The sequence below is a fragment of the Erinaceus europaeus genome, unplaced genomic scaffold (assembly GCF_950295315.1).
Source record: "Erinaceus europaeus unplaced genomic scaffold, mEriEur2.1 scaffold_241, whole genome shotgun sequence".
NCBI classification, from domain to species: Eukaryota; Metazoa; Chordata; class Mammalia; order Eulipotyphla; family Erinaceidae; genus Erinaceus; species Erinaceus europaeus.
Window position 1 is genome coordinate 175,572 of NW_026647741.1, and position 27,559 is coordinate 203,130.

A 27,559-nucleotide genomic window follows, 5' to 3' on the forward strand; every position below is an offset into this window, starting at 1 on the left:
TTGCTATTGCACTTATCCCTACCAATAGTGATTCATCAGTAATCATCTAAGACCATTTAGCAAACTATGTAGACAATAATTTACTCTTAGTTAACGAGTAAATTACCAATTAGTTACTTACGACTTAACTGCTCATATTTATAGAATCACGACAGTTGTTGAGAATACTTGATTCTAGGAACTAAGACTGTAGCTACTACTCCTTTTGTTAAAAGGAGAAATTTTGTTAAAACATTGAAGATGAGCGTGGGGAGCGGAGCGGTGGTGCATCCAGCTGAACACGCAGTTTTTATTTTTTTAATTTTTCTATATTTACTTATTTATTTTCCCTTTTGTTGCCCTTATATTTTATTGTTGTAGTTATTGTTGTTATTGATGTCATCGTTGTTAGATCAGAGAGAAATCGAAAGGAGGGGAAGACAGATGGGGGAGAGAAAGATAAGACACCTGCAGACCTGCTTTGCCTCTTGTGAAGCGACCCCCCTGCAAGTGGGGAAATGGGGGCTGGAACTGGGATCCTTACACCAGTCCTTGTGCTTTGTGCCACATGCACTTAACCCGCTGTGCTACCGCCTGACTCCCTTGAACACACAGTTTTACCATGTGCAAAGACCTGGGTTTGAGCCCCTGTTTCCTATCTGTAGGGAAAACGCTTCATGGTCTGTGAAGCAGGTCTGCAGGTGTGTGTCTGTCTTTCTCCCTCTCTTTCTCCCTATCCCTTCTCAATTTCCCTCTGTCCTCTCCAATAATAAAATAGGAAGGGGGGGGGATGGCTGCCAGGATTAGTGAATTCATAGTGCTATCACTGAGCCAAAGCAATAACCCTGGTGGCAATTAAAAAAACAGAACAAAAACAAAGCATTGAAAACATAGGCACCAAACACTTGTACCTTTTGTGTAGGATTACAAGTGAAATTGGGGGCTGGGGATGAGATTTTTCATTATTGATTTAAGAAAGGATTAGATTTTGTCTAAATGATCTTTTAAAATTATTTTTATTTTTACTTTCTTTTTTTAAAATATTTATTTTATTTATTTATTCCCTTTTGTTGCCCTTGTTGTTTTATTGTTGTAGCTATTATTGTTGTTGTCGTTGTTGGATAGGACAGAGAGAAATGGAGAGAGGAGGGGAAGACAGAGAGGAGGAGAGAAAGCTAGACACCGCCTGTGAAGCGACTCCCCTGCAGGTGGGGAGCCGGGGTTTGAACCGGGATCCTTATGCCAGTCCTTGTGCTTTGCGCCACCTGCGCTTAACCCGCTGCGCTACAGCCCGACTCCCCTTATTTTTACTTTCTAAATGATCTCTTGACTTCTCTGCTTCTCACTCCTCCCCCCTCTCTTTTTCCTTTTATGATAGGATAGAAATGGACAGGGAGAGGAGTCTGGTGGTAGCACAGCAGTTAAGTGCACGTGGCACAAAGCACAAAAGACCAGTGTAAGGATCCTGGTTCGAGCCCCCAGCTCCCCACCTGCAGGGGAGTCGCTTCACAGGCGGTGAAGCAGGTCTGCAGGTGTCTATCTTTCTCTCCTCCTCTCTGTCTTCCCTCCTCTCTCCATTTCTCTCTGTCCTATCCAACAACGATGACATCAATAACAACAACAATAATAGCTACAACAACAACGAAAAACCACAAGGGCAACAAAAGGGAAAATAAATACATATTAAAAAAAAAATTGACGGGTTGCGGGGGAGAGGGGGAGATAGAGAGAGACCTCCAGGCTTGCTTCATTTCTTGAGAAGCTTTACCGTACAAATGGGCAGTGGAAGCTTGACCTCCAGTTCTTAAGCCTGTTGTTTCTTAACTTCTTGTAACTGATAGGTTCTAAGCTCCCTATTTAGAGATGAAGACACTAAATCTTGTCAGGTGGAACTAACTGCTGGTTTACATGAATCAAGTTTCTCAACTCCTGTATACATTTTTATTCCATTATTATTTATCATTCCATCCTCTTACAGGAAATGGATGAATAAGCTTCATTGTTATTTTATTTATCTGTTTATTCATTCATTTATTTACTTATCATGTGAAACCTAGGAGTGAACCTACAATCACCATTGAGTAGCCTGTCTGGTTGACAAAAGACACCATAGCACTGCTCCATGATCCATGGATTTCCCTCATTGCTGTTCACAGTGTTGCTATGTGGTGCCAGGACCAAAATCCAGTGCCTTATGCACTTGAAGGCAGGTGCTCCACAGAGTGAACTATCTTAAAGCCAGATGCGTGACGTACACTTGGCATAAAATGTCGTGATCAGATTTTGTATACATTGTGAAACTCCCATCTTTTCTTAGCAAACTTTCAAAACTGCAGTGCCATATAGGTTGATTGTATCTCCAGTCATATATCAAACATATCCTTATCTTAAAGAGTGAGGTTTAAAATTAGTTCTACCTTTAAAGATTATTTTCCTTGAGAGAATGAGAGAAATCCCAGCTTGGCCATTTACAGTGTCAGAGTTGAAACCTAAGATCTCACACCTGCAAACCCTGTGTATTGCCTGCTGAACCACCTCCCTGGTTACAGGCATGATCTTCTTGGTAATTAAGAAAACGAACACAGTGACATATTTTTGGACCTGAAAAACTTTCCTTTCTCCAAGCTGACCTGGAGTTGAGACCAAGCTTTGTGTGTTTTGGCAGAAGGGTTCTCTTTATTAGTGTCGAAATCTTTGCTGTATTTGGAAGTAAGAGTGAAGGTTGGTCCATAGCTTCATGATTTCTTTAAAATGGAATGTAACCATTACATTAGTATTATATTAAATTTCATTCCCTTTCTAGAGTCTTCATGCTAAGCAATTTAGTCTTAATATTTTAAGTGGACGTGTTTGGTGAAGTCAGATAAGGAGATAAATGCAAAACGACCAACCGTAAACACAAAACGTTTATGCTGGCGGTTTGAGACGTGGTCCCCGAAGCAAGTTGAGAACAGAACTTACAACAGATACTCTTGTTCCTCTCATTTTGGGGTGAATTTGGGGTTACCTCATTGGCCATCAACAAGCAGTTTTAAAATTACATTCTCATGATGGATTAGTTTTTTCAGGAAAATAAAGATGCACAGGTAGTAAAAAATAGTAATAGTTATTATTTAACCAGAGCACTATCCAGCTCTGGTTTATGGTGGATTGAACCTGGACTTCAGAACTTCTGGGGATGAAATTCTTACCATCTCCCTCACACACACAGGTGTTCCCCTCCCCCCACCGCCATCTACTCTGTACCAAGTACTGTCCTCAGAACGTCCTCATTTAATCCTTGAGCACACCCTATAAGGGGGGGACTGTCATGGTCTTTTCTTCTCTTTTTTTTCAAGGGGAAACCCACAGGGAGTATGGATGGTAAGAGGTAGTAATAAAGGGATAAGCATCTAGCATTGACCGAAGGGTCACATTGGAGCAGGCTGCAAAGCACAGGGAGACTCTACAGGACTAGACCTCTTCTACAGCCAGATATGGACGCCTTACCCCTTTCCTGCTTCCCTCACCTTCCTATGTGTGAGGCTCAGGGTTCCGATCCTGGGAGCACGTGAAGGTGCAGGAGCTCCTTTGTGGAGTGGTGCTGTGCTATATCCTCTCTTCCTGAGTGAAAAAGCCTGGCCCCGGGAAGCCATTCAGCAGTGGTTATCACATGTTCAGGGCCCTGGAGCTACAAAAGCAAAACCGCCACAGGTCTTTCCTCATTGGGCTGTATTGTTTTTATATGACAAAGAATCAAGTGTTGGTATATCCTGTATGACAGATGAAAACATTTTGCTAAGTCAGATTAGCCTGTCATGTGGTTTGGGCTATGGGACAGTGGGTGTAAGCATTGGACTCTCCAGCATTAGGTCCAAAATTTAATCCCTGGCAGTACATGTAACAGAGTAATACTCTGGTTCTCTTTCTCACTCTCCTTCATAAATAAGTAATATCTGGGAACAGAAAACAACACACACACACACACACACACACACACACACACACACCATGTGTACAAACTGTCGAGATAAAGTGGATCAGAGACAAAAAGCATAATAGTGTTTTTTTTTTTTTTTACCTAGGGACTAGGTAGGGCTGGTGGGGATATTGGATATCAAAGGCAAGGGAAAAGCAGATTCTCTTCCCCTTCCACCCCCACCACAAGCCTTCCTTTGTACCTTATGATAGGGGATTCAAAACTGAAAATAATATATCCTTAAAATTTTTTTTTTGTTGTTACCAGGGATATTTCTGGAGCTCTCTGTTTGCATGATGAAATCCCTGTCCCCCCACTTTTTTTTTAGTTTTTATTTATTCCCTTTTGTTGCCCTTATTGTTTTATTGTTATAGTTATTGATGTTGTTGTTGGATAGGACAGAGAGAAATGGAGAAAGCAGGGGAAGACAGAGAGAGGGAAAGAAAGATAAGACACCTGAAGACCTGCTTCACTGCCTGTGAAGTGACTCCCCTGCAGGTGGGGGAGCTGGGGGCTCGAACCAGGACCCTTAAACTGGTCCTTGCGCTTGGCGCCACCTGTACTTAACTCACTGCGCTACTGCCCGACTCCCGTCCCCCCACTTTTTTTTTTCCCCTCCAGGGTTTTTGCTGGGCTCAGTGCCTGCACCATGAATCCACTGCTCCTGGAGGCCATTTTCCCCCCTCTTTGTTGCCCTTGTTGTTGTAGCCTCGTTGTGGTTGTTGTTGCCATTGTTGTTGTTGTCATTGTTGGATAGGACAGAGAGAAATGGAGAGAGGAGGGGAAGACAGAGAGGGGGAGAGAAAGACACCTGCAGACCTGCTCCACCGCCTGTGAAGCGACTCCCCTGCAGGTGGGGAGCCGGGGGCTCGAACCGGGATCCTTATGCCCGTCCCTGCGCTTTGTGCCACATGCGCTTAACCCACTGCGCCACCGCCCCCCCCCCCCCCCCCGGGTCCCCCTACTTTTAATTTGATAGTACAGATTGATGCTGAAAGGGCATGGGTAGAGAGTATAATGGTTATGCAAAGAGACTCTTATGCCTGAGGCTCCAGGTTCAGTCCCCTAAACCACCATAAGCCAGAGCTGAACAGTGCTCTGGTAAAAAAAAGAAAAAAAAAAAAGGGCAGGGGAAATGGTGAAAAGACATCTGCAGCCCCCTCCCCTGCAGATGGGGGCTGGGGACTGGGGACTTGGACTCAGGTTCTTGTGCATATTCAACCAGATGTACCGCTGTGTGGTGCCCTACAAGTCCTTGCTGAAGGAACTATAAATTGGCCCAAGCCCTATGAACAACAGTCTGGAGTCTCATTAGAACACTGGAAATGGGGAGTTGGGCAGTAGTGCAGTGGGTTAAGCACACATAGCGCAAAGTGCAAAGGACTGGCCTAAGCATCCCAATTTGAGCCCCCAGATCCCCACCTGCAGGGGGAGGCAGGTCGCTTCACAGGCAGTGAGACAGGTCTGCCAGGTGTCTATCTTTTTTCTTTTCTCCCCCTCTTTCTTCCCCATCCCTCTCCATTTCTCTGTCCTATCCAACAACGACAACATCAATAACAACAATAACTACAACAATAAAAAACAACAAGGGCAACAAAAAAAGGGAATAAATAAAATTAAAAAAAAAAAAAAGAACACTAGAAAGGGATCTACCATATAGACCCGGCAGTTCCTCTCCTGGGGATCTATCAAAAGGAAACAAAACAACAACAACAACCAAAATTTCCTATTGTTCCAGAGATGGATCTCAGATTTTGTTATCACTGATTCACCTCCATAGCTGTGAGTGAGATAGAGAGTGAGATGAAGAGACGGAGTCCAAACCACTGTTCCATCACTCATGAAAATCTCTCCACTGCTGTCATGTGGTGCTGGGCTCGAACTCAGAGCCTCATGCTCTACCACTGAGCCACACACCCCAACACCCTCCCCCCCCCTTTCCCTTCCTCCATTCTTTTTTCCTGTTTTTTCTTTCCCTTGCTTCTTCCCTTCCTCCAACATGACAGTGGGGTGAGGTAGAGCAAGAACCAGACCGTCATTCTGTTAGATAAGAATCTGGAGATTGGACTCTGGACCTTATGCTTGCAGGTCCAATGCTTTACCCACTGCACCACCACCTAGGTGGCTATATTTTATAAAGGGAGTGGGAAAATAGAGAAGGAGATCTGAGCGTGGCTCTGCTCTGGCTTATGGTGGTGCTGGGGGTTGACCCTGATACCTATGGAGGCCTATGCCTATGAAGAAGAAGGCCTATGCTTTAATAAGTCAAGCTATCTTCTTGAGGTTTTTTTTTTTTTCTGGCCTCCAGGGCTATTGCTGGGGTTTGGTCACTGCACTACGAATCCACTGCACCTGGAGGCCATTTTTTTCCATTTTTCCCTTGTTATTGTTGCCGTTGCTGTTGTTTTGTTGTTGGATAGGACAGAGAAATCAAGAGAGATGGGGAAGACGAGAGGGGAAGAGAAACATAGACACCTGAAGATCTGCTTCACTGCCTGTGAAGTGACCCCCCCTGCAGGTGGGGAGCCAGGTGCTCAAACCAGGATCCTTAAGCCGGTCTTTGTGTTTCGCACCATGTGCACTTAACCTGCCGCGCTCCTGCCGGGCCCCCTACTACTTTGTTTTTGTTTTTGTTTTTTAATTTTTTTAAATATTTTTTAATTTTATTTATTTATTCCCTTTTGTTGCCCTTGTTGTTTTATTGTTGTAGTTATTATTGTTGTTGTCGTCATTGTTGGATAGGACAGAGAGAAATGGAGAGAGGAGGGGAAGACAGAGAGGGGAAGAGAAAGATAGACACCTGCAGACTTGCTTCACCGCCTGTGAAGTGACTCCCCTGCAGGTGGGGAGCCGGGGTTCCAACTGGGATCCTTATGCCAGTCCTTGTACTTTGCGCCACCTGCGCTTAACCCACTGTGCTACAGCCCGACTCCCCACTACTTTGTTTTTAAGAGCAAGAAATTAAGAGGCAAAACAAGCCGTCCTTCAAACCCATCGCGTTGGCCAAACCAAACACATTTTGCAGCCACATTTGACCTTTTCCTCTTAGCCTGTGTCTATAGAAATTACCTTTATGATTGTAAACAACTGACTCACTGTGGGATCAGGAATTCATGGATGTTTCCTACCTTGGCTGACACTATCTCCATCTCTGCACTAGTGACCTGTGAGCTGGATCTTTTCCAGCATATGCCATTTAGAGTAGACAGTGATGTCCTTGGCTATCACTTATTTAGATGGCAGTAACACCCCTCATGACAAATATCACATATCCTTGGAGGGTCAAAATCACCCCCTATTGAGAGCAACTGCTTCATAAAGATACATTTTTTTAGATTCATGCCATCTCGAAAAAGCCCTAGGGGTATGATCGCCTGAAAGGTTTCTGTTTTTCTCTTTCAGATGATGGATGCAATAAAAGGAACGATGACAGAGATATATAATGATCTCTCGAAAAACACTACTGGAAGCACAATAGCGGAGGTCAGAGATGACACACAAATTGCTCATTTGCCGAGAGTGTTTTATGGGCTGCTTTAAGATGGTGCCACAAAGAAACTTCTTAGGAAGTCCCTTTGGAGTCTTGGCCTTGTTATCTGGGGTTGTTTGCAAGAGTGTTCTTTCATTTAGCCTGGAGGCTGGAACCGGAAACATGTTCCCAGCTTTGGGTGTTCTGTTCATTTCTAAGAGCCAGAATCAGAACCTGAGTATAATTCACTGGTAAAGCTAGAAGCCAGTTCACATGAAAATAATTCCTTGATCTTCCTAAGTTTGGACCTTAGACAACAACAACAAAAACTTCTCCAAGATTACTTCTTAATGAGAGAGGGAGAGAGATAGGAAAGAAATAAGAGAATGAGAGAACCAGAGCATCACTCTGGCACATGGCAGCACCAGAGATTAAACTCAGGACCTGATGCTTCAAGTTCAATTCTGTAGCCACTGAGCTACTTCTCAGGCTGCTTTTGGAATTGTTCATACAAGTGATTCTTATCGTCCCAAGAATTTGGCTACTGAATGTCCACAATTAATATATAGGGAATAAGAGTACTTGAAACATTAAAAATGTCCACTTATGAGGTGTAGTAGACATCTGTGAACCTTTTTCTTTTGAATCTTTTTTTAAAAAATGTTTATTTTAATGAGGGAATGATGGGAGGGAAGGAGAGAGACTAGAACACTGTTCAGCTCTGACTTAATTGTTTATTTCATTAAAAAAAGAAAAGTCATGTCTCACTTGAAACCTTGAGTCAAATTTATACTGGAAAATTTTCAGATTTTAAACAGCCTTCCACAATTAAATGCAACATTTCTACAATGAAATGCAGTTTGCTTGTACTACATGGGCTAGTTCGGGTTTCTTAGCTTTGACACTAATGATCTTTGTGCCAGGTACAGCTCAGCTCTCGAGTCATCTTGTTCATTGTAGGGAGGTCAGCACCTTCATCCATGGCCTCTACCCACCAACCCTGCTGTTGTGAGAGCCCAAACTGTTCTCAGACATTTTATCTGGAAGGAAGTGGGGAAAGTGAAAATGTCCCCTATGAGAACTGCTATGGTTATTTATCACTGTGACTAGTCTCATAAGACTTCAGATTGTATTTACCTCCCTCGAGTGAATTTGGCCCTAAACCTAAAACTGCCTTTCCCCCCAAACTGCCCTTGGTTTTCTAGATGTTAAGTTTTGGGGTTTCAGGTGAGTAATTATGGACTTCCACTTAAAATTTTTGTACTAGATAAACTAAGGGTCTTTACATTTGTTTTCATTTCATATTTAAAGACCAAAGTTCTAATCAAAGCTTGTTCTATATTATTATGAAAATCTGCTTCTTAGTATCAGTAATTTATTTTTCCTTGAGCCAGTGTTTTCTTGGAAAAGATGGGCCTCTTCTGTGTTTGGGTTTCTGAAGCAGAACCTCTTTAGAATTTGAGTGAGCTTCTGTACTCCCCTACCCCCTACTCCCACTTCTCTGGACTGGGACTGTAGGAATGCTGGGAAATTGTGCAGATGCAGTCACATCTGCCATGTTGTCCCCTCAGGCTACTGCTAGTTCCCGTGAGAGTTGGGACATTCTCGGAGTGCCTGTTTAGCCATGTTGTGCCCTCAGAGCATTGCCTATTTCCCCGCGATATTTGGAGTGCTTTGGTCACTCCTCTCCCTTCCCATTCTCATGAGAGTTATTATCCTATCCTGGAGTGCTATGGTTACTCCTCCCCCTTCCCATTCTCATGAAAGCTGCTCCTATAAAAGCCCTTCTTCTTCCGCATCTCTCTCTCTTGCCAGTGCTTCACTTTGGTGTTCAGACGCAGGAAAGGTTACTGCGTGAGGCGGCCATTTTTGCTACCTCCATGTGGCCCAACCTGCTTCTCTAGCACCCAACTCTGAGGTGCCAGCGCAAATAAAGATTTGTGTTCCCTCTTTGCTCCGGACCTCCTCTCTCTCTTCTCCGCAGCACACAACAACATAGGAATAGATCCAGGCTGCCCCTGCCCCATTCACGTGTGCCCTCACAGGCGAGCTTAAGCCTTACTCCCCTTCCTTACAGATTCGAAGGCTGAGAATCGAGATTGAGAAGCTTCAGTGGTTGCACCAACAAGAACTCTCTGAAATGAAACACAACTTGGGTAAGGCCTGGTGAACTGGTCTGTACCAGGGGAAGGTTTGAGGTTGAACTGCTATAGTTTTTTCCTCCCTAGAGCCCAGTCCAGATGCAATGGAGGAAATTGAAGAAAAAGAAAAAAAATTACAAGTTTTATCACTCCATGACTGAGACCATAGAATCTGGATAAAGAACCTATAAAAGAATTTGGTATGGGGCAGGGGTAGATAGCATAGTGGTTATGCAGAGACTAATGCCTGAGGCTCTGAAGTCCCAGGTTCAACACCCCCCCACACCACAAGCTAGAGTTGATGAGTGCTCTGGTGTTTAAGAAAGCATTTGGTGTTGGTAAAATCAACAGCAGCAAGATAGTAACAATAGTAGCAGTCAGTACCCATTGAGCTCTTCACTTTAAACCAGGAACTTTTTTCATGGTTAGCAAATCAAATTTTCAACAAGAATCTTCAGTATTAAGGGCATCTTTCAGGTGAAGAAACTTAGATACAGGCATATTAAGGATGCTTATCAAAGTTAGACACCTTTGAATTGTATCTAGACACTGACTCCAGACGTTCCCTCTTAACTACAGTTTCTGGACATGTGAACAGGTTCTTGAATGGCCCGCAGTGTGGAGAGGACTGTATGTTGATGTCTGCATTTGATTCACTGTTGCTTTGTCTACGAGCTGTTCTGTGTAGATATTGATAAAAGACTTCCCCCAAAGATGGAACAGTTTCTTTGAGAGTATCCTGGAGTGTTTGTCAGCTCCAGAGTCAGAATGCTGGAAACCATCTGCTTTGTGTATTAGGGAGTCAAGCCCAGGTGTGCTCATCCGCTCCAGTTGATGCTGACTTAAGTTCACACACTGCAAACGCAGACCTTTATGATTTGAGCAGGAGAGGACACCCTCTGCTCCTTGGCTTGTTGCCCATGCAGGAAACTTATTTGGATGCTATTGTTGCTGCTTGTTTTTCTATTCATGTAGAGGAGCCTGTTTTTATGCTGTTTCTCTTTTTAAAATTTAATTAATTTATTTACTATTGAGTAGAGATAGAATTTAGAGAGGAGGTGGAAATAAAGAGGGGAAACGGCAGAGTGACGCCTGCAACCCTGCTTCTCCACTTGTGAAATTTTCCCCGGGGACTTGAACCTGAGTCCTTGTGCACTGTAATGTTGGTGCTTAGCCAGGTGCACCACTGTCTGGCCTCCAGAGTTTCTCCATTTTACAGTAATTAGTGAGTGGTAGGAAGATTCTATCTGGTTCTGTTTTTGTTAGATATCTCTCTTCCCCCACCACCCCTCTAACTACTGAGCTCTGGTTTATTATGGTGCTGGAGACTGGACCTGGCAAATTGGACTTTGGAGCCTCAGGTATGAGAGTCTTTTTGTATAATCATTATGCCATCTAACTCTACCTTTTTCTCTTTTTAATAATTTTTTTTATTAATTTTTTTTTCCCTGCCAAGGTTATCACTGGGCCTTGCTGGCTACATTATGAATACACCACTCCTGGTGGCTATGGTCTCCTTTATTTTTATTTTATTTTGAGGACAGGAAAATTGAGAGGGGAGAGGAGGCAGAGGGGGAAAGAGAAAACAAGAGACCTGCAACACTGCTCTCTCCCTATAAGTGAGGAGTGGGAGTTTGAACCTATGGAGTGTACATGATATGTCTGTTTTACTGGGTACATCACTGCCTGGCCCTGGGATAAATTCTCTTTCCTTTTTTTTTTTTTTTTTTTAAATTTTAAAAATGTATTCATAAAATTAAAAATACAGACAAGACCATAGGATAAGAGGGTTACAGTTACACACACTTCCCACTACCAGAGTTCCGTAGCTCATCCCCTCCCTTGAAAGCTTTCCTGTTCTTTATCCCTCTGGGTGCATGAACCAAGGATCATTATGGGGTGCAGAAAGTGGAAGGTCTGGCTTCTGTAATTGTTTCTCTGCTGAACATGGGCATTCAGGTCGATCCATACTCCCAGCCTGTCCCTAGTGGGGTAGGGCTCTGGGGAGGTGTGATTCCAGGATACATTTGGTGAGATCATCTGCCCAGTGAAGTCAGGTTGGCGTCATATTGCATCTGCAACTTGGTGGCTGAAAAAGCATTAAGTTATAAAGAAGAACAAATTGTTTAATAATCAGGAACCTAAAGGCAGAAGTATAGCAGATTCAGGGTCTCCATTTTGGAGAAAGCTAGTAGGTTTATCTTAAGTGTATTCCAGGGGGCCCATGATTTTATTAATTTTTGTCTGAGCTGGCAGCTAACATGCAGATAGGCCAAAGGTATTGTCTGGGGAGATGGTGTCAGAGTTGGAAATAGAACTAGAAAGCTGGATCAGGGAAGAGAGTAGCTCCCAAATATGGGGAAAGTATATAAATATGGTTACCTGAAAAGCCCCATCAATTTGATCTGGGGCCTATATTCAGTGCAGGAGGCTGTAACCTCTGCATCCCTATAGATCTGAATTCATAATCTATGGTCACAGCTAGGAACACTCTAGGGGAACACTCTAGGCTGCACTCATTGCTGGCCCCATCTTCCTCAAACTATAAGGTATTTTGGCCCAGCCTCCCTTTAGAGAATAGGGCCGTCCCTACCATTGTTGATCCATGTTGAGGGCAAGGTCCTGTAGGAGCCCACAAAGGAGCCCATTATGTTGTTCCTGATGGAGATCTTAAAAAAGTGGAGTGGAAGGCTGGGAAATAGCATAAAGTTCATGGAAAAGACTTTTTTGTTGAGGCTCCAAAGTCCTAGGTTGCATCTCCCGCACCACCATAAGCCAGAGCTGTGCGGTGTTCCGGCCTCTCTGTATTTTTCTCTCTGTATCTCTCTTTCATTAAAAGACTAAATTAACAAAAATTTAAAATAATTCTTAAAGAAAAGAAAGTGAAGTGGGTAAAATGCTGGAAAGATTCAAAGGAACATTAAAATTCACCACAAGGCAAATAGAAGATGCTTACTCTGTATTGTTGGTATGCGTGAGACCCCTTCTGTTTCATTTGGTTTAAATCCCCCCTGCTTAACACTATTCTATTTACATAACCACTTCATTCTATTTACATAACCGCTGTTAACAAGCACCACCCTCCCTCCAGGGCATTTGTGGTTCAGTGATAGGATTCTCGCCTGCTCTGCCCCCTCCTTGTCACACTCTGATTTTCACCAGTCACTTTTCTCTCCACCCTCTCTATGTCACATCCTGTTTCCACCCTACTTGGCAAGTATATATAAAGACAGCATTGTGAGTTTTAGGGTACTTTAACTTGAGTTTAGCTTAGCTCCTCTTAGATTGTGCTGCGTCCTGCATGAATAAAGAGATACTGTGTACAACCCAGCCATGAGTCCCTGGTAGTCTGTTACCCGCCCGTGAAGCCAGGCTGGTGAAAACAACCTAACCCGTCGAAAACAACACTGTATTATAAATTTTGCTTGACTGATCCTCTGAGCATTAAGTAGTGTCCATTCCTATCTTTTTTAATCTTATCTATTTTAAAGTCTATCATGTCAGATATGAGAATAGATGTTCCTGCCCTTTTTTGTGGGCCATTGGCTTGAATGATAGTTTTCCGTCCTTTCACTTTAAGTCTGTGTTTGTCTTGTTGCGTTAGGTGAGTTTCCTGTAGACAACATATTGTTGGGTTGTGTTTTCTGATCCATCTTCCTACTCTGTGTCTTTTAATAGGTGAATTCAGGCCATTCACATTTATTGATATCAAAGATTGAAGATATTTGAACGCCATTCTTGTAGAGTTTTAGAGTGTTTTGATATATGTTCTATTTGTGGTGGTCTGGTTGTTTATAGGAAACCTTTCAGAACTTCTTTCAAGGCAGGCTTGGTGATGGTTGCTTCCTTCAACTGTTGCTTGTCTGAGAAGGTTTTGATGCTTCCATCTAGTCTGAATGACAATCTAGCAGGATATAGTATTCTTGGCTGAAAGCCTTTCTCATTGAGCACTCGATAGATATCTTGCCATTCTCTTCTGGCCTGTAGTGTTTGTATGGAGAAGTCCGCTGCTAATCTTATGGGTTTTCCTTTGTAGGTGACTCTTTGTTTTTCTCTTGCAGCCTTGAGGATCCTTTCTTTATCCTTATTCCTTTCCAATCTAAGTATGACATGTCTTGGTGTCTTTAGGTCTGGGTTAATTCTGTTTGGGACCCTCTGGGCTTCTTGAATCTTTATGTCTTTGGTGTTGTCTAGACTAGAGAAATTTTCAGCTATTATGGCCTGGAGAACGCTTTCTTCCTCCCCTTCTCTTTCTTCCTCTGGTAAGCCAATAATGCGTATGTTGTTTCTTTTGAAGTCATCCCATAGGACTCTGTTGTTGTTTTCAGCATCTCTTAATCTCTTTTTGAGATCTCTTACTTCTTTTTTAGTTGTCTCTAATTCAACCTCAATCTTGCTAATTCTGTCTTCAGTCTCATTGATTCTATTCTCTCTGCCCTCTACTGCTTTCTGGAGTTCATCTATTTTGTTGCCCTGCTCTGATACTGTTTTAGCTTGTTCAGCTAGTTGCCTTCTTAGCTCAGCAATTTCAGCTTTCAGCTCTCTAATAACCATGCGATTATTAGAATTTTCTTCCATATTCTCATTTGTTGTTCCTGCAGTTCTGATTACAATTTTTTCAAATTCTTTACTCACTCCTGTTATTATTTCCTTAGCTAATGTTTGGATGTTGAACTCGTTGTTTTGTGCTTCGCCCTCTGGAGGACTTTTAGCTGGACTCTTGTCCTGGTTCGAGTCTCCATTATTTTTTCTTGTTGTTTTAACCATTTTATATAAGTTAACAGTTTTTTCAATCCCTGAGTTGGAGTTCAGTGGTGTAAAAGCCTTTTTTTTTTCCCCTGTAGGCTATGGTAGCCTGAGGGCTTTTAAACTATCAATAGGCTTCTTGGCTTAATCAATGACTCCTGACCAAGAGATAAAGCAGGGTGTGGCAGAGATAATCCAGTGGTTATGCAAAGAGACTTTCACAGCCCTTCAGCTATGCCACCGAGGTATAGGTCTTCTCCTGAGTTTCCCGGTTAGATCTCTGTGCCCTGTTGTCCCTCCCTGTTGCTGCTCCAGATTCTGAGGGTAGTATCAATGGAGACTCAGAGTTGTACTTGGTGAGTCTCTGGGGAGTCCTTTCCTCCCTTCAGCTGTCCCCTTGTTGGTGGAGCAGACTGGAGGTGGTGTCTCCACTGACAAACTGTCGAACTGTTAGCAGTCACTTAATCTCTCCTTAGGCCCCTCTCTCCTCTCTGTCACCAGCCACGCGTGTTTGTACTCACGGGTGATTTACTGGGTTTCTGTGGTCATTCTAGTCCTGTCTTGTTTCGGTCCGGGTGGTCTCCTTTGGTATTCCTAGTTGATCCGGGAGAGGAGAGGAGAGGAGAGAAAGCGATCTGCTGCTCCAAATTCTCTTTCCTGTAGAAGCAAAACGATTTTTTTTTTATATTTATTTTCCCTTTTGTTGCCCTTTTTTTTAATTGTTGTTATTGATGTCGTCGTTGGATAGGACAAAGAGAAATGGAGAGAGGAGGGGAAGTCAGGAGGAGAGAAAGACAGACACCTGCAGACCTGCCTCACCACCTGTAAAGCTACTCCCCTGCAGGTGGGGGGGAGCTGGGGGCTCGAACCGGATCCTTATGCTGGTCCTTGTGCTTTGCGCCACATGCGCTTAACCCGCTGCGCTACCGCCTGACTCCCAGGAACACGATTTTTAAGGAGTTAAGAAACCAGTTGTTTTCACTTTTCCTCTTACTTCACTGTGCATGTTGCCCCCAGGTGAATTAGAAATGTACTTGTTGTTGAAAGTGAAATTAGAGAAATTTACATAGACCGAGCTCTTTGATAGGGCAGTGTCTTTGAATGCCCAGTCTCGTAGATCTGCTTCATGACTACTAAGTACAATAAGAAGAATGCGTGTCCATGTTTTAGCCCCAGCTCTGTCATTACTTGATTAACTGTATGTTTCAAAGTGAGTTTGGTGGAAATGATTTTGAAGCTTGAGTCCTTCCCATTGAATCACTCCTATTACCTCTGTACTGGACACTAGCAACTGTCAGGTCTGCGTGTGGAAAACCCACTTGTAGGGATAGATACTGCGGCTAGCAAGGCTCCCCCAGGGTGTCCAGAGCCTGGGACATGTCCAAGTCAGGAACCGCATCTGTGTCTTCTGGAATCTGCATCTTGTGCTTCTTCCTTGATCTCTTTGAACTAGTCCCAGGTCCTAGGCTGGGGGTGGCGGTGGGGCTGGGGCAGGTGTTGAAGCCACTGTCTCCTCTTCCTCCATCAGAGCTGACCATGGCTGAGATGCGGCAGAGTCTGGAGCAGGAGCGGGATCGCCTCATTGCTGAGGTCAAGAAGCAGCTGGAGCTGGAGAAGCAGCAAGCAGTGGATGAGACCAAGAAGAAGCAGTGGTGTGCCAGCTGCAAGAAGGAAGCCATTTTCTATTGCTGTTGGAACACTAGTTACTGTGATTACCCGTGCCAGCAGGCCCACTGGCCAGAGCATATGAAGTCCTGCACTCAGTCAGGTACACTGCCACGCTGGTGCCTCATGGGGGATAGCGTGGTGCCCCTCCCTCACCCTCTCCCTCCCACCTTCTCCTCCTCCCCCCTCAGTTCCTTAGTACTTAGTATTCCCATGTGGTCTATCAAGAGCAGGAACCTGGGTTATTATCTTGGCAGACACCTTTCCAAATAGCTCTTCCTCCCCCTCCTCCCTTAAGATATTTATTTCCTGTGAGGTAGAGACAGCACCATTTCAGTACATGTAGCCTGTGGGTCGGTGGGAATGTACACGACTGGCACGTATTGAACCCTGGATAGGGGTGGATAGCTATGCACATGTATACCCAAGGCAGGCGAGAATAAAATGAACCCCCTACAACAGTAGTAAAAAGTGGTGGTATGAGTTTTCTGGCTGCTTGTTGCTCTACTCTAGTCTGAGCTCCTGTTAATATGGGAGGTGGGGGGTAGATACTGAGCCCCACTTAGCTTTGTCATTGGACTTCTTTTAGGGATATTGTTTCTTAGTAGTGACTTCCAAGTCTCTTGTTGCAGTGCAGCTAAATCCTTCTACATTCTGAGCTGTATCAGACCATCCATTTATTGATGTTACAAGATGGCTGAAATGTCCTTTGGTTTTCTTTGCTTTATGGTACCACCCTTCTGAAGTTCTTGTGTCTGTCCTTCTAATATTCCTCAAATTACCTGGATTTTTAGTTAAGTGCCTGTCACCTCCAGAAGTTCTGTGCTGCTGACAGGTTGCTTGTCACATGGGACTTTTCTGCTCTGTTGCAGAATAAGGTAACAGGTCTGCAGGGCTTGTAAAACCTAGAATGAGAAATTATGAACAGTCATGGACTTGTAATGATAGATTTCTTTTGTTCTACAAACATAATTTCATATTCAGAATGATACCGGGATTAAACTATACAACAATCAGCATCATTCCACACCACAGTCTGGGATTCTGTTTCTCAAGAGTTGGCTACCGTGGGCCTGTGTTTGGGTCCTGTTTGGGGGTGTTTCCTGTCACAGGTGACACCTGGGTCAGATTTGCACACTTGATTTTACACATGGTTCTCTTTCCCCGCCCTCCCAGCTACCGCCCCTCAGCAGGAAGCAGATGCGGAGGTAAATACGGAAACACTAAACAAGTCCTCCCAGGGAAGCTCCTCTAGCACGCAGGCTGCCACTCCAGAAACAACCAGCACCTCGAAAGAGAAGGAGACACCAGCTGAGAAAAGCAAGGACGGGGGCTCGGTGAGTTCATCCCATACTGGCCAGTGACACTAGTCTTTTTCAGACAAGCAGTCTTGGTCCTGGTCCCCTGCCTGCCATCCCCTCAACATCCCACAGCATGGGAGGGTCTGTAAGACAGGACAGCTAGGCTGCAGGTGGCACAGCAGAGTATTAGCAAGACTTCTTTTTACCAGTGGGTGTGCAGGCAGGCTGAAGGATCTGAGCCCAGGTTGACATTTCTTTACGCTGGTAATTGCGCTTCGCGCTTAACCCGCTGCGCTACCACCCGACTCCCCATCAGGTTGACATTTCTATGATGGGAGTCTGCTCCCAAGCAGCCTGCAAACGTGTAGAACAGGTAATTAGCCTAGTAGAACCTTCTGTGGTGATGGAAAGGTTCTGTATCTTCTCTGTGCAGTATGGTAGCATCTGGCTATGCAGAGCTCTGAATTGTGGCTTACGTGTCACTGACTATATACATTTATTTATTAATTTTTTTTTAAAGAAATTCTTTATTTTGCATAGAGACAGGAGTTGTAAGGGGAGGGGGAGAGAGAGACACGTGGAGTACTGCTTCAGCACTCAGGAAGCTTTCCCTCTGGAGATGGAGACTGGAGGTTTGAACCCAGGTTTTTGCACATTGTTAATGTGCACTTAACCTGTGAGCCACAGCTTGGCCTGATTTTTACTTGGTTTTAATACCAATAATACATGGCTGCTATGTTGGGCAATGAGAAGTTTATTTCTCCTAGTTTCCTGGTATGTGGCATGTGCAGCACGGATTGCATTTCAGGTGGTTAAACCTGATAAACTTTTTCATTTTTGACCACTATTTATTTTAAGGTGCATTAGGAAAAAAAGTAACTTATTATCCTATATGCTAACCACTTTTGATTTTTATTGGTTTTTAATTCTAGTAAGAGGATGATATAAAAATGAACTATTGGGGGCCAGGTGGTGGTGCACCTGGTTAAACATACATGTTGCAAATGTGCGAGGACCCTGCTTTAAGACCCTGGTCCCCACCTGCAGGGGGGAAGCTTTGCAAGTGGTGAAGCAGGGCTGCAGATGTCTCTCTCCCTCTCTATCTACCCCTTCCCTCTCGACTTCTGCCTGTCTATCAATAAAAACAAGAGAAAGGGTTACGCGCAGGTGGCGCAAAGCACAAGGACCGGCATAAGGATCCCGGTTCGAACCCCGGCTCCCCACCTGCAGGGGCGTCGCTTCACAGGCGGTGAAGCAGGTCTGCAGGTGTCTATCTTTCTCTCCTCCTCTCTGTCTTCCCCTCCTCTCTCCATTTCTCTCTGTCCTATCCAACAACGACAACAACAATAATAACTACAACAATAAAACAACAAGGGCAACAAAAGGGAATAAATAAATAAAATAAATTAAAAAAAAACAAGAGAAAGATAAAAGTGAACTATTATTTTAAAGTATTCAATTTCCTTTTGGGATGTTGCACAAATCTGGAGGTGCATAGACCAGCGGGGAAAGTTGAGGAGACATTAAATGCTTCAGGAGTTGAATGAAGCTAGAGGGTTGAGTAAGGAATAATTCCACTACCCCACAGCCGGCTTTCCATTCTGTTCAGTCTTGGGACTACTACCCTTGCTGACCTGAGATCCTTGGGGCATTCATGGGGATTCCTGGGGTCCTCCAGGGGTCGTACTGGCCCCCTCGTGCCTTCAACTCATTTTTCTCTTTTTGTATTTCTAGACCCTTGACCTTTCTGGTTCCAGGGAGACACCTTCCTCCATTCTCTTAGGCTCCAACCAAGGCTCTGGTATGTTGCCCCCTGGTGGGTGAATGGTGTTCTCTTCTTCCATAGAGGGGAAATCTTTTCCAGAGGGAGACTGTTAGGGATTTATGGCCATGATTTTCAAACTACTGTGGACCTTTTAGCATTCCTTGGGGAGTGTTGTGCCCTGCTTGGGTCAGGGCATGTGATGGAGTAGCTGGGCGAGACAGCTTTTGGGTATCTTTCTGATACATTTTCAAATGAGTCAGTATTTACCTGGGTTGATAAATTCACTTACTGGGGACGCTATGTATGTTGTCATTTGTACAGAGAGTTCCTTTGCTGGCCTTGGGTCAGGTAGAAGATACACATTTAGGGAGTCGGGCAGTAGCGCCACAGGTTAAGCACATGTGGCAGAAGATACACATTTGGGTTGGACAGTTACTCTGTCATCTGAGAAATGACCACGCCATATAAAGCTTTCTTCCTGAGTTCCCAACACTCAGTTCACATTTGGTGAAAACCTGTAGGGAAATGAAAGAAATTTTTAGCTTGACAATCATTCTCTAGAAATAATTTCTCCTTGGAGAATAAATTGCTAGGCTAGCTCATGGATTTTTTTTTTTCTCCTTTTGAAATTTTAGCCTTTTTCTTCAGTGGGGTTTGAGTTATTATCTAGCTTTGAAAGAATTAGTGAACTGGGGGTTGGGCAGTAGCACAGTGGGATAAGTGCATGTGACACAAAGTGCACGGATTGGTGTTAAGGATACCTCTTCGAGCCCCCGGCTTCTCACCTGCAGGGGAGTCGCTTCACAGGTGGTGAAGCAGGTCTGCAGGTATCTTATCTTTCTCCCCCTCCCCACCCCACCCCCGTCTTCTCCTCTCTCCATTTCTCTCTGTCCTATCCAACAACGAACGACAACAATAATAATAATAACCACAACAAGGCCACAACAATAAGGGCAACAAAAGGAGGGAAAATGGCCTCCAGGAGCAATTGATTCATGGTGCAGGCACTGAGCCCCAGCAATAACCCTGGAGGCAAAAAAAAAAAAAAAAAGAATTAGTGAACTGCAACTTTGCAACTTGTATTAAAAACAAGTTTAAAATCCAAACACTGACCCAGGCAATTTTTACGATTATGGGTATGTCAGAATCCAAAGGTGGTGTGAGGAAGGCCCAGGTCAGGGAAGCACAGCTTCATACAGCAGGGGTCGCTGTTTTAGCTTTAGCACAGCAAGATGATGGCATCAACAGTGACTTGGGGAGATGGATGATGTCATGGTGTCTGTTGGAATAAATGAAGTTGGATACAAGGAGTTGGTTGAGCATTAGATTATATTCTAGTTTTTTTAAAAATGATCTTTATTGGATAGAGACAGCCAGAAATTGAGAGGGTAGGGGAGATAAAGAGAGAAAGAGACACCTGCAGCCCTGCTTCACCACTTGCAAAGCCTTCCCCTTGCAGGTGGGAACCAGGGGCTCAAACCTGGGTCCTTGAGTACTGTAACGTGCGCTCAACCAGGTGCACCACCACCCAGTCCCTGTATTCTAGTTTTAAGATGAGTGAGGTTTTACCTAGCAATGTCCAGGGGCCAGCAAACTTTCTTTTCCTTTTTCTTTTAAGATTTTATTTATTTATTAATGAAAAAGATAGGAGGAGAGAGAGAGACAAAGAGAGAGAGAGAGAGAAACAGACATCACTCTGGTACATGTGCTGCCGGGGATTGGGATTGAACTTGCGATCTCATCCTTGAGAGTCCAATCCTTTATCTACTACAGCACCACCTCCCAGACCATCCAGCAAACTTTATAAAAAGAGCCAGACGGGACTGAGTGGTAGTGCACCGGGTTAAGTGCAGGTGGCACGAAGCACAAGGACCGGAGTACAGATCCTGGTTTGAGCCCCCAGTTCCCCAACTGCAGGGGAGTAGCTTCACAAGCTGTGAAGCATGTCTGCAGGTGTCTTTCTTTCTCTCCTCCTCTGTGTCTTCCCCTCCCCTCTCCATTTCTCTCTGTCCTATCTAAATACGATGACATCAATAACAATAATAACTACAACAATAAAACAACAAGGGCAACAAAAATGAATATATATATATTAAATTTAAAAAAAGAGAGAGAGTGCCAGACGGTAGCTGGACAACACAGGACTTTTTTTTTTGGGGGGGGGGGTGGATAGAAAGCAGAGAGAATGGGCCAGGTGGTGGTGCACCTGCTTGAATGCACATGTTAAAATGTGCAAGGACCCAGGTTTAAGGCCCTGGTCCCCACCTGTAGAGGGAAAGCTTCACAAGTGGTAAAGCAGGGCTGCATGTATCTCTTGTCTCCTCTTTCCTCTCAGTTTCTCACTGTCTGTATCAGAAAAATAAAGATATATATATATATATTTTAAGCAGAGAGAAATTGAGAGGGCAGAAGGAGATATAGTAAGGGAGAGAGAAAGAGAGACACCTGCGGCACTGCTTCAAGAATTGTGAAGCTCCCCTCCCACCTCCCTCTCCCACCCTGTAGGTGGGAACCAGGGGCTTGAACTGAGGACCTTGTGCGTTATAACGTGTACTTTACCGATGTGCCCCTACCTGGCCCCTGCATGGGCTCTTTAACAGCAGTTTGTTTCTGCTGTTGCAGGGTGAAAGCAGGCATCAGTGAGATGGAAGAAAGCAAACAGTGAAACTGTTGGAGAAAGTAGAAAATGGACAGGATTTGGCCTGCCCTTTGACCTAAAAGCACACGGGTGTTGGGTGCTGGAGTAGGAATGGAAAGTAAGATTCAGATTGCAGGAAGACCGGGGGGGTGGGGGGTGGTGGTCACGTTTTGCTGCTCAGTGGGTGGGGAGAAGAAAAGATATTGAGGTCTCTGGTGCCTAGGTCTGGAAGGGAGTAGGGGATCAGGCAGGGGCAGAAAGATATCACCATTTTAAAGCTGACTGCAGTTGAGATTGGTTAGACTTGGAATTTTTCACTCACAAACAACTTTTTCTATGGTTCTTGGGCAAAAGAAAGTTTGCCATGGGAATCCATGTTAGGAAAAGCCCACATTCAGGACTTGGGGAGAAGACTGGACAGAAGACGCATCAGTGAGGCGGGAGAACCATGGAGCTGGCTGTCAGCAAATGGCGCAGAGCACAGTGTTCAGTCACGTTGTTGAGATCAGCCAGAGCGCAGGCAGAAGGTCTTTACAGGCTTTGTCAAAAAGCAGGTTCTAATTCTTCCTATGTCCCCTCTCCTCCATGTACCAAAGTCTCCTGTGTGGAATGGTTGTGCCAAAACACAAAGACAGACTATTCCATGGCTTTCCAACTCCATGTTTATTTAGCTTCACTTTCTGCTAGCCCTTGCTGTCTGGCCTCAGTGTGGACAAGATCTCATGGAGGGAAGTGGTCTTTAGGAAGCATTGCAGTCTCTGAGTTCTGTCTGCGTACCTGGTCTTGGCCATGGTGGTGAGCTGAGGTGTGGGTTGAGTCTTATGGGAGCAGAGGGGAATGAGCCTCCTTCATGTGCATGTGCAGTCAAGACTCTCCTGTTCAGTCAGGTCTTTATTTTTGAGATCGTAACCAGTGCAGAGTGATTGGGAACAATAGCATGGGTTTCTAGTTCCTTACACCACTGATCTCTGGTGTTGCTGTTATTTACCTTCTTATTTACAAACCACGTACATCCCCAGACTTGTGTTGCTGTCACTGAGTCATTTCTACGTTTTCAAATTGCTGCACTCATGCACACCCTTTTCTTTCTCCACCCAAGCGGAAGCCACTCTGAATTCAAGCACTTGAGGCCTCAGTCCATCAGCTAGAGGCAGTATCTGCTGAGCCCATCTGCTCCCTCAGCTCCTCTGTCCCGTAATGTGCAGACTTCCCATCTTCTCTGCTGCGACTGTCTACCACCACCTCTGATAACACGTGCATTCTGTTCTATAGAACTGCAGCCAAGTTCTACAGTGTTGGGCCATGGCTGAGTCTAGAAAGTTGAAACGGGATGTTTCCATCATCAGCTCCATGCCATGTGTTGCAGATTCAATTAATGTAGTATGGTGACATTTCCATTCTTGTATGGCGTTGCTTTTTCTAGAGTGTTCATTCTTCCTTGATCATTATCTTCAGTTGTTTGTTTTTTTTCTTGCCAAACCGTAGGAATTCTTTTGTTGGGATGTCTCTTGTATCATTCCCTTTTTTACTCTTCAGTTTCAGATAGTGTTTGTTGGCATCCTATCATTGTTTCTGAACTGGAGATCTTCATATCTTGTCTGTAGTCCAGCCTTGGTCCTCTTCCTCACCCTCCACTCCAGCCATCGATCTACCAGTATCATCACCCTTAGCAGTAGACTAATTGTTATTTATCCCAAGTAGCTGAGTTCTTTGGGTGGTCCCTTCTACTGTACTGTAGTCCTGGCTTCTGTTTCCCTGCTTGAACCTTGCTGTGGGTGAGCTAGTGGTTCTGAGAGTTGGACTTTCAAATCCTTGTGGCTTTCAAAGTTGCTTTTATGTCATTGTATGCCTTATTTTGCTTCCCACTTGTAATGCTGTGTCCAGTGACCCTATTCATGGTTTGATAATGTGTTTTACAAAAGCCTGAATCTCCTGTGAACGCATTAGAATTGAAGAATGGTGGCATAAATGAAGCAGCTACCACCCCGTTCTAAGACAAGACTGTTGAGGAACAGAAATAGTGAGCTTGGGGTTGTATGGATTTGAGAGTTTTGACAGACTCTGAGGCTCCCTGTGCTATCTCTTCAGTTAGCAACAGGTGTGACAAGCAACCTGCCTATACCCCAACTACCACAGACCACCAGCCGCACCCCAACTACCCAGCCCAGAAGTGTAAGTATGACCCTGTCTAATGAGAGTTGCCGAGGGATTATTCCTGGCATGCAGAAGGCTTGTGGTGTGTGTGTGTGTGTGTGTGTGTGTGTGTGTGTCTGTCTGTCTGTCTGTCTGTCTGTCTTTGTGGGCATGTCTTCTGTTCTTTTGAGTGCTGGGTCTTGCTTTCTCTTGCAGTGTTGCTTAGCTGTGTCTCTGGTGGCCATTGATACCACAGTAGGAAATGAAATGAGAGCCAGGGTCTACAGTTTGGTTTCTTGAAAAGAGGATGGAGGGGCCATCCTTGTTCTTTACATGAAGGATCGTAGCTTAATACCTATTGTCCCCTGCAGCCCCCACTGGCTGGCCAGCCCTGCTCCCTTTCTTCTGAAGCCTCCAAGTCATCTCTACCTTGGTCAGGACTGGGAACATTTGATGTGGTTTGGCTTCATTGCTGTTGGATTTTCTTATGTGGCATGATGAGAGCTGCACCACTCCAGGAAACATAGAGCTGAAAGTGTAGGCATCCTGAACAGGAAGAAGGTAGACGAGGAGGCAGACTCAAGATTGCTAAGACTCAACCCTTGACCTTGACTCTGCCTTCCAGAGCACTGCCCCTTTTTGGCCATCAATGAGGGTGACCCAAAAAAGTTCTCTCTGGAGTGAATATATGACTTTGGAGATCTTTATCATTCTCTTCACTACTTACCTTTCAGAAGCAAATAAACTAAACATAAACTTTTTTTTTTCCCCAAATGTCAACACCCCACATCAAGAAATGGAGCAGGGGGAGGTGCTTATAGCCAGCCATTGACTGAACCCGGAGGCCTCTGGATCTTTGACAGTTTTGCAGAGAGACCTCTTTCAGGATTCCCTTCAGCTTCCTCACTTCTTACTCAGGCTCCATTTAGCTCTTGGTGTACATGTGTCCTCGGAACTATCTTAGATCTTGGTCTAGGTTTGCACCCTTCACTAAGTTTGTCTTTATTCATGTTCCCAGTTTGACTTAGTCTTTCTGGTCCACATGCCATGATCATTCCCTAGGGTGATTGGCTAAAAAGACTCTTACCTATAAATTGATTAAAGACAGTCCGTTCGTGAAATAGATCAAATACCACATTTTGGTGTCTTCCCAGAGACCATGATTGGACACAGGGCAGGGGTGCCAGGTTAGTCACATTATCTTAAGGGTATATGGCTTCAGGTAGAGAATGAATGAACACACACACACACACACTCACACACTCACTCACACTCACACTCACTCACTCCTTCTTTGGTAATGGTTGTACCTTTTCCATTAATCTTTATCTTGGGAGTGTGACATATCCTACTGCTTTTTCCAGCCAGCTGTGTTCTAGTGAAATCCTAAGAAAGTAAGTTGTTTCACCTTTTGTACACTCCAAACTCACACATTCAGGGACGGACACGGTGGCAGTATCTTAACCATCATTGTTGTGGGGGTGGGAGACATTTCCCACATAGATATGAGGTTCAGAGCTACCTCTGTTTCTGTGGAGGAGGCTAGAATGCCAAATGCCCTTTTCTGTTGGCTCTCCTCTCCAGATCATTCCCGGAGTAGTAAGTCCAGTTGCTGGAGCAGCAGTGATGAAAAACGAGGATCAACACGCTCCGAGCACAATGCTACCACCAGTACAAAGAGTCTCCTCCCCAAAGAGTCTCGATTGGATACCTTCTGGGACTAGGGACACCTGATGACACAAGCTGCCACCTATGGAGGGAAGATAAAAAGGAGACACAAGGAAAGTGAGAGACCGCCAAAAAGCTTGAGACACCACCTTGAGACTTGAGGATTCCAAATGTTCACCCCTGAACTTTGCACCCGGCGCGCAGAGGATGACCTACACTACACTACGGCCAGCCAGCATTAGCTTTGAACCAGGACTGTTGGGCCCATGTGAAACCTATGCTTTAGATGTAAATAGTGTACAATTTGTGGATGTCACAAACCTAGAGTACCTTCCCCTTTTTATATTTGTATTGACTTTAACTTATAAAAAAAAATTAAAAAAAAAAAAAAGCCCAACAAGAAGAATGTTTTGATGTTGGAAGACAGTGATGGGATAGCCACCTGTCACATGGCATCTAGGAAATACGGGGCCTGAGACCGTCGTGCACACATGTCCTCACCCTGGGCTGCCCAGGGCACATGAGGCATTTTCACGGGAATGGTGTTGGCAGCACACACAGGTCAGGAGTTTGGCCACAGAGTCTGTGCTGTCATGGGCACGTCACATCAAGCCATTGCTTCTTTCCAAATACTACATTATTATGTTATAAAATGCAAGCTCCCTGCACCAGAAGGCCATAGTTTATTTTGTGTGATTCAAATGATGACTTTACTCCTAAAAGGGAAAAAAAAAAATTAATGTCCTTTGTTTACAGAAGAGAAATAAGAGAGAAGCCCCACTCAGCTCAGTTGTAGACGAGAAGAACGTCGAAAGCGTTAAGTCATAAGCTCAGAAAAAAAGAGAAATCTTTCCTTTGTGGTTCCTTTTAGCACATTCACACACTTGGAAAGAGACACTGCTTCCTAAAGCAGGAACTCTGAGGCAGGATGCACGCAGAGGACTGAGGAGTCTGGGATGAAGCATGTATGTATTATTTATAAGATGGGATTTTACGTTTTTATGTAAGCATGAAACATAAGGCAGTGTGAGAGAAAAGCAAGACACCCGCTGTGCTGTTACACTACGTAAGCTGTAGTACCATTTTGTAAGTTGTGTAAAACAAAAGCATTGAACAAAAGCAAAAGGTGATGTATGTATATGAGAAAATTAATTGTACGATATCATTCCAGTACATTTGGTTGTACATTTTAGTCTTGTTTACTTTCTCTTCATTGTTGATAAGATACGAATTGTACAGATTCCAGCTAGTAACTCATATTAGAGAAGACCTTTAAAAAAAAAGTACTAGAAGAAAACAGGAGAGGGGGAAAAAAACACATTTGTGAATTGCAGTTGTCAAGAAACAAAAAGAAAAATAGCCTAGCTGGCCTTATTTGTGAAGCATAATTGCTTTTAGCATATGGAAGTATTTTTTCACATTTTCTTTGTATAAAATTTGTATTAAACTTAAATATCTTTTTGGATGATGGTGTTTCTTTGTGAATGAGCCAGTGAACTCACATGGTATGTTCTTTCTTGGGGTTCCCCTTCTCTACTATCCCCATCCTCCATTTTTTTTTTTCAAATTCTTTTTTTTTTTTTTAATTTTGGAAAAATACCTTGGTTATCCTCAAATGTACAATTCTCCACTTGGTTGGGATGACTGTGTCAGATATGTATGACCAAGGATATGAGAGGGGACTGTGAGAGGCCAGGAACATCAGCATGGTAGGTGGCAAGAAGTCATAAAGAATGTCCCTCACTGGACCCCTTTCCTAGGAAGTCCAATTCCTGGGATTTTCCAGAGGCGGGAAGCAGAAGGGAAGCCCTGGCTTAGCCTTAGAATAACAGAGGGGAGGGGTGGGGAGGGGTAGGGCGGGGCAGGGTGTGTGTATGTGTCTTTCTGATTGAGATAATGGCCTAAGCAGACATAAGTGCCCAGGGAGATAATGGCCTAAGCTGACACAAGTGCCCAGGCACAGACTGGTCATTTCATTTTCCTGTGGAAAGGTAAACACTTTCCTCATCTCTATGTACAACAATGGGAACTGGGCTCGATTTGACCCCAAGCCATTTGCTGATCTGGTTAAAGTTGTACCAAGCCAGAAGGCGGGG

General features: G+C 44.2%; 1 protein-coding gene across 27 annotated transcripts in view; it reads left to right on the forward strand.

Annotated features, from left to right (window-relative positions):
- ZMYND8 (zinc finger MYND-type containing 8) overlaps positions 1–26,928 on the forward strand; it is a 154,662-nt gene extending 127,734 nt beyond the window's left edge. For 18 of the 27 annotated variants that reach the window (XM_060184323.1, XM_060184328.1, XM_060184332.1 and 15 more), the window contains 7 exons: positions 7,340–7,420; positions 9,484–9,562; positions 15,822–16,061; positions 17,135–17,295; positions 18,994–19,060; positions 23,751–23,834; positions 25,380–26,928. In XM_060184323.1, the coding sequence (XP_060040306.1) occupies positions 7,340–7,420; positions 9,484–9,562; positions 15,822–16,061; positions 17,135–17,295; positions 18,994–19,060; positions 23,751–23,834; positions 25,380–25,519 (852 nt within the window). In that variant the 3' untranslated portion in view covers positions 25,520–26,928. The remainder of the gene's footprint in view (positions 1–7,339; positions 7,421–9,483; positions 9,563–15,821; positions 16,062–17,134; positions 17,296–18,993; positions 19,061–23,750; positions 23,835–25,379) is intronic. The other 9 variants (XM_060184333.1, XM_060184336.1, XM_060184339.1 and 6 more) reach the window with 3 other exon arrangements.
- Positions 26,929–27,559: the final 631 nt, after the last annotated feature.